At 32.8% G+C, this 15,006-nt stretch overlaps 1 protein-coding gene across 1 annotated transcript; it reads right to left on the bottom strand.

Moving 5' to 3' along the window:
* Positions 1 to 1,453: 1,453 nt before the first annotated feature.
* On the bottom strand, positions 1,454 to 6,913 carry LOC145619236 (serine/threonine-protein kinase AGC1-5-like). Its single transcript, XM_081673889.1, has 2 exons — positions 6,280 to 6,913; positions 1,454 to 2,363 (listed from the first exon to the last, which is right to left on the bottom strand). Exons 1-2 carry the CDS (start codon positions 6,867 to 6,869, stop codon positions 1,520 to 1,522), a joined length of 1,434 nt encoding a protein of 477 aa, XP_081530015.1. The 5' UTR covers positions 6,870 to 6,913; the 3' UTR covers positions 1,454 to 1,519.
* Between the last annotated feature and the right edge of the window lie 8,093 nt (positions 6,914 to 15,006).

Below are 15,006 nucleotides of genomic sequence, written 5' to 3'. Positions count from 1 at the left end.
TCTACCATGGAATTTTGCATGCACGTCTATTTTCATGAAAACAATATTTAGCCCTACTCATAATATAAATTAAAGCATATTCATGAAAAATTAAAGACACCATTTATAATATGTGGCATTTATTCATTATACCCTACTTAACTTAATTATTCTTAGCCTAGCATAGAGACAACTAGTATATATGCTAAGCTATAATATGAATTTAACAAGGAAACATCACTTGTCTAACGATAAGAAAGACAAGTAGAGAAATCAAATCTTTAATTTTGTTTATAAATATTTGTCATTCTTTGCCTCAAAGATTATATCTCTCAAATTTTATCAGATAATCACAAAAACAAACTATATATATCAAGCTAAATTATTTGATGAGAATGAAATTTGGTAAATGCAGCCACGAATTGCAAGATCCAAACGTTAAATGTTAACATAATTTGATCTATTTGATTAATGGGTCCCTCTATTGTTGGCTATAATCTTCGCCTTCATTAGTTCATTTTCTATAAAAGTAGTCCAAATTATAACATTTACTGTTCATTTTATTAGTCGAATTGAACTTAAACCACACATGTAATATGTCTCTTAGAATATGATGATGCCTTTTTTTTTTGATAAAATTGTTGTATGAAAAGCATTTAAAATATGAATATAACAACATTCGTAATGTTTTAAGTCTCGCGGTAATATAGAGTAACATCATGAAGTGAAAATGACGCTTTCTCGTTTAAGATTCACTTATTTTGAAAAGAAATAAATTTAGACAATGAAATTTAGGACAATAAAAGATACAAAGTATGAAGTACGTTGTGTACAATAAATTCAAATCACAATTTTCCATAAAAAAAAAAAAAAAAAAAAAGAAAAAAAAAAAAGAGGGAGTTCATAATTATATTTTGGTACAAAAATATTAGATAGTTTATCATTATTTAATAGACAATTTATCCATCAAAATATATATGGAAATTTCACACCGACCATAAACAAAATGATGTGCAACAAGTTTACCAAGAAACGAAATAAAATTGAGAACTACTGTAATAAATAAGATACGTCATTAAGTGAAATTGCCAAATTAATATACACAATTTAAGAGTTTGTATCGATGTGGCCTAATAATATCATCTAAACTAGACTCTATATAACTATATTTGTTCTTATAGATTAAGAGATATTTAGAAGATTCTATCTTATTTCAAAAGTCAAAAAATAGATGATTTACAGCTCAATTATGCCAACAACGAATGAAGTTATAATCATAGAGTATTTTTTTTTTTTAAAGGAAGATGTAATAAGTAAAATTAATTGAAGACGGCATTTGGAATATTGGAGTTTTGGAGATCATTATCTATCTTCCCCTTATGTGGTTCCAATGGATAAGAAAGCCAAAAGATTTGTGTTAAAAATCAATAAGAAGAAAAGATTATGTACTATTGTACTAGGATGATACCACTAGTAATAATGAAAATTATACCATTTCATTAAAAATATAATTTACCAATATGTTATCACTAATTATTCACTAATAATACTCCACAGGTGTATCGGGACAACTATCATCCGAAGCAACCTCCCTACCGCCGCCGCTACAAACACTAAATGGCGGCGGTACATATGGTGGTTTCATACACCGTAACAACGCCCAATTTACGTTGCTAAAAAACGGGTGTTGTTTAATAGGCGTTGCACCCATTACTGAACCTAACCTCCGGGTCGGATCCTTAGCTAATAGTTGTGATATCAAGTCCTTCGCTGAGCTTGGGATTGAGGGCTCTTTAGGAAATTCCAACGCCCGAGCCACAATATTTGCTAATGTCATCTCATTATCCGAACCTTTAAACGGCGTCGTTCCATAAAAAAGCTCGAATATAAAAATGCCAAGTGTCCACCAATCAACCGCGCTCCCATGCCCTTCCCCAGATACAATCTCCGGGGCTAGATATTCGTGGGTCCCGACGAAAGACATGGACCGAACATCAACAGGTTCGGCACAAAACTCTGGCTCGAACCTACGACCGGGTTTTTTCTTTGTTTTCCACTTTTTCTTTCGGTTCGGATTAAAACATGATACAGAAGGGACAATGCAGCTAGGTATGATGCATGAAGAAGAGTTCGAGCTAGGGTCGCGACCCGTACCAAGTAGGTTCGGGTTTTGGTTTGATTGTTGAGAGTTTTGGTTTGAAGAGGAGGTAATTATCTGAGGTGTAGGAGTAGATTGTTCATCACATTTTAAAGAGAGATCAAAATCTGTGAGCATAATGTGGCCGTCCGATCTAACTAAGACGTTTTCCGGCTTAAGATCACGGTATACTATACCCATCATGTGGATGTATTCCAATGCTACTACGACCTCTGATGCATAGAACCTGCATAACATTAAGGAAATTATTAGAGTGCTAACGTGAAACAACAACACTCAAAACAGAAATGTGACTACTTTTTTGGGACTACCCAATGTACACGTATGTATGTTAGGTCACTACGATAGAATTAATGTTATTTAAAATACTTAATTATAAAAGGTCGAGACAATATGATAATAAATATCAAATCAGTGGTTAGCGTAAACTAATCAAGGAGTGATAATTTGATGGAAGGTTGGTGGGGCAAAATTTATGGTCTAGAGTGTAGAAAATGAAAGTGGGACAGTGTTAAATAACTATATTAATCAAATAAAGAAGATTAAGTAGTTGACAAAATTAGGAAGAGGGTGGTCTTTATCTAACCTAAGGGTCTAAAAACTTAATTATGCAAACCATATGATACAATAATTGAAAAGGAGGAAACTTCTGCTACTAAATATGGGTAAAACGCTAGTTGGAATGATTGCCTCTAATACTTTGTCCTTGTACTAAATTCACCTCATAGAAAGAGGGCCACACAATGTACTAATTCATAGATCTATCACAAATCAATGTTAGTTAGGTACGTGATTTATCAAGGTTTTAAGGGAGGTCTGCTCAAAGACTCAGACTTTTTATATTTGTCTAAATAAATCAAATACTGTTGTTTTTTCCAAAATATTATTTTAAAAAATGGGTTTATAAAGTATACAAACAAAAACAACATTGTCATTGGACCATATCAGGTTTTTTTTATTGGGTGAAAGTGTAAAAACAATAGTGTTCTCATAAGAAAGCAGTCATTCAATGGTCACATAACAAATTCAAATAACACTATCTACATGGTAATTAACGATAATCTTTAAAGCTTCACTGTAACCGTATATTCTATCGGGATATCATGCTCTCAAGTGTATTTGTAGTAAATATATCCCCTTTCAAAATTCAACTTACACTACCACAGTCCACAAATTAAGGAAAAAATAATAATAGAACAAATGATCAACTAGGCAATTAAATAATGAAAATCAACAAAGAAAGGTAATCCTTAAAACATGGAGGAATAGAGGAAAAGAAGAAGCAAACAAGCATAATAAGACGACCCTTTTTCCATTAAACGTCAACTCTAATTGAAATACAAGTAATATTGACAAGGTAGGGTTAAGTGTAGCTTAGCAATTAAGAGAGTAGGCATACGAAAATAAATTAACAGAATATACCAAGTAACTAAGAATAGAAAAGGCAGGAAAACAGGGCAAGAATCCTTGAATAAACAGAGAGATATCCCACTTATCCCGGCAAAGTTCCGGGCATATCATGGGGTGCGGCTGCCTATAAACTAGGCCCATAATTGTCTGTTTAAAAGGTTGCTACTATGAATAAGACAACCATAGTTTCCTTAAATCCTTGATTCTTCCTAGTTTTTTGTCTAAACAAGCATGTTGTATACAATACACGTATCGTGTATAGTACTAATCGTATCATACAGAATAAGTTTTTTATCAAAGCATAAACATCTTTACATTTTACTATGTATTGGTCTTCTTTCGTTACTTACAATTCCCATGGGCCATGGCTTCTTAAAACCAAACAACAGCAAAGTGCATTAGGAAATTGAATGGATAAAAGAGCTAAGAAGTCACTATCAGTTGTTCGGTTTAAGTAGAAGTACATATAAGTTGAAGTAATATTACCAGGACCGTTTTATGGTTGACAAACTCGAAAATATTTTTCATAATTCCCGTGAAATGAAAGTATATATTAAACTTAAATCGCATGTTTCTAAGGGTGCAACTTCAAAATTCCTTCATGCACTACAATAAACCACTTAAATTCTAAACTTTCAATTCCCACCCAAGTATAATTGATTAATTGAAAGTAGCAAGGCAGACAAAAAAACAATTTAATTCACTTGTTAGAAATTTAGAATTCAATTTTATCTACAATGACAAAATAGAGCTGGCTTTCATGCCAGTACCAGCTGTACTGAGGATTTCTAACAGTACAAAGCTTTGAAAATTAAAATCCAAGTACACTCCAAAATTAAAATTTAAAAAAAAAATGAAGAAAACTGCAACGTGTCAAGCATTAAGTGGACAAAGAGGCATTGACTGAAGAGCAAAGGTCAAAATCAATGAAGAGCTAAATACATGTAAAGGGATCACGTAGAGTCGAGCACGTAGGATAGAAACCTTGTTAGTGTTTCACATGATCTCATCTCCTAAAAACTGAATTAAATCTACTGAAAATATTATTTATTTCACTAACATTATGTGACACTGACCAGCATTTCTTGGGACCCATTCCCTGACAGACACGTATATCCATCAGGTGGTGGCTCCCACTCTTTCACACTATTTCCCCTTCTCCATTAACTAATCCTCTCATATTTTGGGTCCCCTTATAATTTCAAATATGCCAAAATTTTGGAAAAAAAAATTAATCTTAAGAAAAAAATGTTTAATCGTTGCAAATAATATATAACGGAGGTAGTAATTAATTTATGGTTACTTAAGATATAATTATACGAGTAATAAGAATAATTAGTTTGTGGCAGCTATTGCAAATCTTAGAGGTTGATGCATGTGGATTACGGTAATCAACTAGTTAGTTCAAGCAAAGTGGATCAAACAAAAAACAAGCTAAAACATTAGTAAATCTTTCTTAAGAATAAGTTCGATAAAAATAAATTCAGTCTAGTTAGAATAAGAGAAATTGAGTAAAAATAGCAAATTTTAAGCTACCATCACCATCATTAATCCCTTACAATGATATTTTCAGATATTATGTCAAATTATGGGACACACGACGTAATTAATACTTATTTAAGGTTTAATAATCATCTAGAGTGATCATACTCTTTGGAAAAATGTTACAAAATGGAATTTGAGTGTAAAGAGGTACATTTGGAGTATTGGACTATCATTATTTCATCACGTAGTGGAGATATGAAGTTATGTTACAAATCTCCAATTTGAAGCTAATTTCCTTATAACCTGGATGTCGAATACAAATAATTAATCATTTATTTGCTTTTATATTGTTTAAAGCTTATTGGTGATTGATGATATAAGTATGATCATCATGAATAAGTACACTTTCCAGGACATTGATTACAAAGCTCATTAGTTTGATAATATAGCAAAATTTCCAACCACAATTTAGGGAATTATGATAGGAAACAGTCTCGAAAAAAAGATCTCCTAGCTTTATAACTTTACAAGAAAATCTAATTATTACTTCTTTTTTTTTACCCCTTGGAAAAAATAAAATTATTATCACAAAAAAGATTCATTATTATAAAGTTTAATTGATTAAGTTTTCCTTCTTTACATGATCCCAAATGGTCACATTACTTTCATTTTTTTAGTCAAATTACATGATCAAAGTTTATACAATAGTAAAAACTTAGACCGTTGTAATTACAATTATTAGTTGTCAAATCACAATATATGATTTAGAATATCCCAGATTATGTTAGCCAAATATAGGCAATATCAAAAGTTGAAAACACATGAAATGGTATACTTTGATATTATTACTAAACAAAACCAAACATATAGCATTAAAAATCATATTATACACTCACATATCATACCACTATGTATCACAAATAATATAGTATCTTTGTTGCGAGTAACATGTAATGGAGGAAGTATATATTATACCACCTTGTTAACCAAAGGAAGGTGCCATTAATAAAACTCGATGGTAATGTTAATGTACAATATTCCATTTATATTTATATTGGAAAAGAAAGTTACTAGAGTGAAAAACAAAGAAACAAAACAAATTTACTACTTCCAACAGAGCAACACACGAGGAGCAATAATGACAATAACGTTGGGAAGAGAAGAAGAGTCCGGGAGTTAGATTAATTAAATTAATTACGGAGTAATTAATTAAGTAAAAAGAAAAAAAAAAAAAAAAAAAAGGGTACCTGACGGCAGAGTCTTCGAAGCGTTTAAACGGCTGACGTTGACGGAGAACATGAAGATCACCGCCATTACAAAACTCGGTCAACAAACAGGACCATTTAGGGGAGTCAAGACTAGCGTAGAGAGTAGGCAAGAAGGGGTGATCAAGCATTTGAAGAATCTCGCGTTCAGCCCTAGCACGGCCGTGTTTATTACGAGCAGCGAGTTCGCGATTATCCATTACTTTGGCGGCGAACTGGATGCCGTCGTTGTCTTTGATTTCGGAGAGGTAGACGGCGCCGATGTCGCCGGAGCCGAGGCGAGAGAGGAAGCGGAGGTCGGAGAAGGAGAGAGAAGGGAGGGATTTCACGGCGGACCACCGGGGGTCGGAGGAGAGAGAGAGGGAGGGTTGGGGGTTGTGGTGGGAGGAGGAGGCGGTGGTCCATGTGGTGGTGGTTGTTTCGGAGGAGGAGGAGGTGCTGCGTGGTGCGGTGGTTGTAGTGGTGGAGTTGAAGCTCATGGATTGGAGATCGTCGGTTAGTTCGTCGAGTGGTGGGGTCCATTGTGGTGGGGGTTGGGGTTTTGGGTCGGGTGAGGGTGGGGGTTGATCCATGGAGGAGGAGAGAGAGAGAGAGAGGGGTCAAGGACTCAAGGGGAGAGTGAGAGTGAGGTTGGAGAGAGAGGGAGATTTTGAAGGGGGGAAATGGAGGTGGAAGAAATGGGCTGAGAAATGGGCTTTTTGAATGGGTGTGAATGTGGGGTCTGCTGTTTTTGAGGTTTGAGCCTTCGTGGGGGTTTTCTTTTTTACTTAATCATTTTAACCAAAATTAAATAAAAGAGTATTGCTTTTTTTATAAAAAAAAAAAAATGATTGTAGTCAAGGGCCTGTTTTGTTTAATAAACTAAAATAATTGGAGTTGAACTAAACTGAATTAAATATCAATGAACTGAATTGTATATGAGGAAGGAAATTAAGAACTGAACTAAACTGATTGGAGTTGAATTGAACTGAACTGAAATTAAGATGAAGAGAATAAGCCCTAATTGTGGGGTTTTTTTTTTCACTTTCATATCTTGGTGTTCTAGGGTGATTCGGTGTTAGGGCGATAACAAATTTCACATGCAACTAACAACATTGTGAATTTTGGTGTTTTGGTGTGTGTTTTGGTCAGAGGTTACTCAATTGATCAGGAGTTGTCCGATCAGTGTTTTGGTGTGTGTCAGCCGACCACACGGTATGACCAACTAAACATAAAAACGAGCTACAAATTTAACATTTGTACGTAAAACAAATCATTTATTGATAATTATAAGTTCACCTACTTAAACTAATTAGCAATCTATGCTGTTATATACTCCATTGCTCCATTATAAAATGCTATAAACATTATGATTTTGGCCCTATTCACACTTCTTCTTATTAAGTCATAGTGTCATTTATATGGAAGAAGAAACAAAATCTTATCACGGGTTGTCTTGTTGGATTCATCTTAATTATAATTGATTAAAAGTTGATTTTTACACTACTTTTATTTCCGATGATTTTGATATTTTAAAATATGTCCAGTGTTAGAAGCTTTGACTATCAGCTCTAATCACTATCACGTATTTCAAAACATTATTGTGTGACATCTTGCTCGATTCATCTCGATATCTATTTTTTAAATATAATTTTTTTATAAAACGAAATCAATGCCATTAATAGTAAAAAAAAAAAATGTAAGAGTTCGTTGATATAGTAAGTAAAGAACATTCAAGAATCGTACTATCAAAACACAACCAAAAGATATAAATTGTGTATTGGGCCATTGGCAAATGTAGAACTCTTAGTGTTCTAGGTAAAACAATGAAAGTAATGCTTTAATTTTATTTCAATTCACATCGCATGTCTCCAAACAAAGTAAATTATATTCCAACGATATGCATGCGAATTGTCTATCAGCTTAGAAACTAATCAATGATTGTAAATTTGATGAGGAAACCAAAAGCCTCGTACATAGGCAGGAAAATGTGATTGTTGTCGCATGGGTAAGCCTTAAAAAAACATAAAGTAAGTTGACAAGGATTGGCTAAATGGCTAAAAATGATCTTTTAAGGTACGGACTACGGAGTAATAAGCTAAGGTTCATGCAACAAATAATAGAAAAGATGAATGTACATTTTACGGGGTAGTCACTAATAGTAATAATGCATTGTTATTGTGGAACTGCCATGAAAGAATTAGTGTACTGTTAGACCTACAAAGAAGAAGCAAGGATGGTGCTTTAAATCCTTTAAATGAGTTCTGCAATCTCTAATTAACTACTTTTAAAGTTGGATGACGACGTAGCTTCAACGCTTACCAGAATTTTGTTTATGTTGGGACTTGGAATTAATACTATATTTACTTTACTCAAATCTTGATTTTATTAATTAAACTAAGTAGTATTACTGTATTATTGAGATTATACATATATATACGTACTAGTAGCGTTCAAATTACTCACTCCATTAATTTCACTTCCAACAGTTATAATTATTCACAAATAAAAAATGTCTCAAGTTAATTACCGACCACAATACCATGTATACACATAGTAGTAAAGATTGAGCCTAACAATAAACTGTCGTAGTATGATTGAATTATTTTACTTGAATCGTGTCATTTACCATTTTTCGATTATGTCAAATTGTTATAAATGAAATCGAATCAGATGATATCACATAGACTCGTATCAAACCAGACATGGATTTTTTTCAGGGCCGGCCCGGAGGGGTAGGCCTCGAGTGCGACCGCCTAGGGCCCACGCTAGAAAGGGGCCCAAAAATTCAAAAAAAAAAATCAATTTGCATAGCTGTAGAATTTAAACTGTCTAAACTGTAGTTTTTACTCGTTAAAAAATAAGCTACTTTTAAAAAAGATAATAAAATGCATTTGGTTAGCAATTAATATTAAATTACTTAGATGTCAATTAGGTGGAGATAATTATGCAATATAACCTCTTCTTCTTCTTCTAATCTTCCGATTTTATGAGTATCTGTTTCAAAATATTAATCTTTTCAATTACACCGTTTCATATTTATTCAATTACCGAAATATTATGCAAAGTTATTACTCCAGTATTGTGCATGGAGACTTATTATTCAAATAATTTAAGTTATTTTCATTGTCTTATATTTAAAGCTATTGCGTGTAAAACAATTTGTTTACGTAAGGGGCCCTTTTCTTACATTATGCCTAGGGCCCATAAATTTCTAGGAACGGGGCTAATTTTTTTACATAAAAAAATTAATTTCGTTATATGAAACTATCTTTAATTTAATTGCCCTTCTTCTTCCCAAAAAAAAAAACACACACACACAAAAAACTACGGAATATCTTTAACTTAAATTAGTATGGAGGATTAGTTAAAATTATCAAAACTGACTTAATATATACTTAAATTAATAGTTCTATGTATATTCTTACAAGGTAACATAAATACTAGCTTAGCAAATAAAATGTAATCAAATTAAATTAAATCGTGATAAAATTAAACCACGATAAACTCGGATATTTATATACATATTCAAATGAGGAATAAATTCTAGAAAAAAGAAAAGGAAACCAAGCGAAAACGAAAGCAAGCAGCTACAAATCAAACAAAAAAGCTAGATTAAGGGGGAACTAGGCGTGGTAAAGCCACACCCCTAGCATCTTCCTCCAAGATCCTTGGAAGACTCTGCGGTTCGTCAACCAATCCGCAGTGCAATTGCTTTATCTATATATACTCGGATCTAATTAATCACCTTGTATATATGTATATACTTCCTCCGTTACACATTATGTGCAACAAACCTTGTTGCACGTTTCCCAAGACAAATTTTGTTAATAGGTGATTAATAAAGTAAAGGGTTTGTGATTAAGGGTATGAGAGAGAAAGAGGAAAAATTAATCAACCACCACTACCACCCACAAGCAGCGACATCCACCAAGCCCACCAGCAGCAACATCCACCACTCCCAACGCCCACCACCCACCACGCCCAACACCCAACAGCAGCAACATCCACCACCACTTACATCTACCCACACCCCGAAACCACCACCACCTCATCTCGTAATCACCATCTCACCACCACCACCCTATCCCGTCTCATCACCATAACCACCCAAAACCCACTCCAGACAACTCGTATCAACACCGCAACTCGTAACCCAGTCACCACCGCCAAGATCTGAAACCCCAACCCACCCAAATCGCAGCCACAACTAAGATCTGAAACCCCTCCATAACCAACCTCAACAAATTCGCAGCCACAACCTCCATAACCACCGAAAACCAACCTCAATCGATTTTTAGGTTTCAATTTTGAGGATGATCGGCGGCTATAAAAAGGGGGAAAAGAGTCGGCGACGACTTTGACGGGGGAAAAGAAGCCTAGTGACTCGATCGGTGGTGGTTTTCGAAGAAGAATAAAGAAAGAGAAGTGGCTTTTGGGTTCGGTGTGGCTGGTCGGAAATTTTCTAGGAATTTCAGGGCAGCAGCGATGGACCCGTTCAAGGTTATGGGTGGTTGGCTGGGTGGGAGATTTCAGCCAGGAGATGGGATGGGGTCGTGGCAGTGAGAGAAGAGAGTGAAAAGTAGTTGTGGTTGTGGTGGTGATGGTTGCTGTGGTGGTGGTTGTGGTGGAGGTGAGAGAACACTTGGTGATGATGGCAGTGGATAGGTTGTGAGGGAGGAGAGAGATTAAGATTAGGGATTAAATCATAAATAAATTAATTTGGTTTAATATAATAATAACATATAATCTTATTAATTTAATGTGTGTTATTGAACTTAAGTAAGGGTACCGATCCGCCTGCGTGAGCAACCCGACGGTGCGTATGGGTCATTTTACACAAAAATATTTACCATAAATGGAAATTTTTACTTTGTTGCACATAATGTGTAACATCCGTTTTTGGAAATTGTTGCACATAATGCGTAACGGAGGAAGTATATTATATTGAGTATGTTAACTAAACATATGACAGTTGGCAAACACCAAATACTACTCTTTAGTATAAAACTAGTAATTAATGTTATAATTAAACAATAGTATGGACACAATAATAAAAAAAATGTACATACATGAATCATGATGTTTATTAAGTACAAGTAAGACAATTGAGACTATAAAGTACAATGCTCCAATGTTATACAGAGTAATACAATATGGGTGAATTTTAGCTTTTAAGTCCAAAGTACTTTTTTTCACAAATATGTATAAGATTATATATTTCACTAAATATTAGCAAATATATCGATCAATATTGACTAGTACTCGTAATCAATTGGATTGTTACCTTCAAATCAACTAATTGAGGTTTAGATCGAAATTGGGGTGGCACACGCCCCACATACACATATACATATATCCGTATCATAATTTATAACGTTTACATTTGAAAGTTTCTTATACACCAAACATTTGAGATTTCAGTATTATGAAAAACATGATCCACAAATAATAAAAATGAGTATATTTAGTAAGCTGGCAATTGACAATTTGACATTAAGTCAACTACCTTCTTAACTACCAAAGAAATATATGCCATGCAAACTTATTTTGAGTACACTGTTCATCATGCATGCATTATGTATACATTTATCAAATTAATACTGTAGATTTTTCGCATATATATGTTCCAAAAAAAAAAAAAAAAAAAAAAAAAAGTTGCCAACCACCAAAGCCGATTGCACTGTTCCCCTTTAATCATACACTTAAATGTCTCTCCTTCTATTTTTTGGTCTCCTTGTTCCCTTCTTTGATAGATATACTATACTAGAAAATGTCTAAATGTACATTTTAATACACTCATTATTTGGGTAGGTTTTTATTTAATTTGTATAATGATTAGCTAGAAAGGTATGTTGTATATATAGAGGTGGCTCTATATATTATAAACATCTAGTTTTCGGTGTATCTGTAATTCCGTATGAAGTTACGTCGAGTGACTTTTACGGACTAAAACATAAGATATGTATAGTGTTTGAGGTCAAATTTTGACCATTAATTTCTCTCAATACATAAATGTAATTAAATATCAATTTCATAGTTAAATTTTTAAAAATAAAAATCATGGAAGACATAATAATGGCTTTTGATCAATTCTAATAAATTATCTATACATGGTAATTTCAAACACAGATATAATTTAACGTAACAGACTAACATATGTGAATGTGATAACCCTTTTTGAGCATTACATACTTAGGTAATAAATAAGGAGTACATTTCATCCTTTGATAATTTCAAATGACATGAAATTACATTATTTAATTTAATTATAAATGATACGTAGTATATAAGCAATATGACTGTTTATTGAAGAAAAAAGAAAAAAAGAAATTTGTATTCAGTAAACAAAACCTTTATGATGGGACCATAGCTAAGTTGCAGATTAGAGGAATTATTTTAATTAATTATGTTCATACTAATTAAATTTATGTCTTTTGTGTGTTTGAGCCTTAAAAGCATAAGTGATTATAGCCTTTTACGCTGTTTAATAATCTATTTATCTCTTGGTAATCAAATTTTATGTAGGGGAATCTTTGAACACATGCATGGTAAAATTTACTCAAGTTTGTAGTGAAAATTATCCATTTTACCTCGTAAGGTTCGAGTATTCAATTTCCCTTTGTCTTATTTTCTTTGGGGCATGACTTTGCTCTTATGACCTTGTCAACAGAACTACATCAAGATAAAAAGGAGTATGAATGGGAAAAAAATTATAAAAAAAATGTAATAATTAAAAGTAAATGAGATATTACAAGCACAAGATAGTCTAAAATCATCACGGTTTTGAACTTTATTTCATAGTGTTATACGGGTACTAATATTATGATCAGAAAAACTTTTAAAGTAGCATAACATTTTTTTTATACAAAATGGTTCGAGTTTTATTCTTGATGATTTTTAAAAGAGAAGCTTTTGTATGAGACCAAACTCATCAATATAACGCTCAATACTAATGTGAGACGTTATCAGCATTAAAACTCAAGTTAAATATGGAGTATTAAAACTCTTACAATTAGTTGTGTTATCAGCATAACGTTAAGGTTTTAAGAAAATGAATTAATGACTAATGTGAGACGTTATTTAAATTACATTTCCATGTAAACTAAAAGTGATTGTTTTTGGTGAAACTAAAAGTGATTGTTAATTGATACAAGGAACAAATATCTTGAACATTAGAAACCAAACAACATGCAATTGACCGACCAAGATTTGAAAAAAAATTAAGTTGCAATGGGCCAAGACGATGTTTATGAGAAAACGAAGTCGGTATAAATCGGATTATAATTTCAAATGGAAGTGGGCCTGCCCGTTTAACGAAACTGGATTTGGATAGAACGATGACATATTATTTATTATTGGCCCAAAAATCGACCTATCTTATGGTAAAGGCCCATAATAGGAGTAGATCCAGGTGGCCAACTTCTTTTTTTTTTTTTTACAAGAGGGGGCCAACTTCAATATCTCCTTGTCCACTATAAAATGGGCCGTTATGTATTGCTATTTGACATCACATGTAAACGGCTTTGGATAGAAAGATGTTATTGCTTTCTTTATCTTGATTGAAATATTTAGGGTTTGTTTGACATTATTTTTAGTTTTTAGTTTTTTGTATTTTTTAAAACTAAAAACCATAAACAGGAAACAAGAAAAAGGTGTTTTCACTTTTCTGTTGTCAGTTTTCAAAATTATCATCATTTTAATAAGTTTACATAATTTTTTATTCATTATGTGACATATATCATATACTTTTAAAAACCAAAAAACAGAAAACCACAACGATGCCAAACGAACCCTTAGTTTTTCTCCAAGTCAAATATTCTGTACTATATCCGCTTCTTATTACTTGCAATAAAGAGATATTATTTATGAGATATAATATATTCCTTTGTTGCGAGTAATGCGAACCGGATATAAACTTGTAATATTATATATTGACACAACAAAAAAAACACTCCAAACTTTCATCCAACTAGTGGTATAACTTATAAGCCAATAAGGAGTGACAATCTCTCTTCCTATACTTAATTACAGTGCTATTAATGTATGCAAATTGCAATTCATCAATTAGCACAGGTTAATGACTTCAAGTTACTCTATTATGTGAGTCAGAGATTTATATCAAAGTATGCTTACACCTTAATTTTCTATTGCATTATTAACATATGAAAACAAAACTATAAACATTTTTTAAACATTAATAAAGCAATTAAGAGATTATGATTCCTACTTCAGAATTTTTGTACAAGTATGGTGAGGGAGAGATGCTCTAACCAATTAAGCCAATATTAATGCTCTAACCAATTAAGCCAATATTGATGCTCACACTCTTTTTTTTATCATACTCCTAGAGTCCTAGAACAATATGAACACCATAGAGATACAAATATCTGAACCTTTTTTTAAAAAAAAAAAAAAACACTATCCTATTTATTATTATTTTTTTTATTTAAGTAATCATTTGAAAATAAAACAATTAGTATGCTTAATAGTTTTTGTGATTGACTTAATTACTTATATTCACCTCTATATCACACTACTTCTATTCGAATTTGAATATCACATTACTCGTCTAACTTAAACCGTAGTGACCGATGAGGCGGGTATAGCTTAAAACTGAAGAGATCTATTGTACGACCATATTGAATGGGGCACCCACTATTTGCGTTGAAAAAAGACACCCAAAAAAATCAAAGTGATACTGATGACAGCCTCTCACTCTCACAGGTA

The sequence above is a fragment of the Chenopodium album genome, chromosome 3 (genome assembly GCF_948465745.1).
Source record: "Chenopodium album chromosome 3, dcCheAlbu1.1, whole genome shotgun sequence".
NCBI lineage: Eukaryota > Viridiplantae > Streptophyta > Magnoliopsida > Caryophyllales > Amaranthaceae > Chenopodium > Chenopodium album.
The sequence above is the reverse complement of the archived record's forward strand: the minus strand, read 5'-3'. Positions and strand labels throughout refer to the sequence as shown.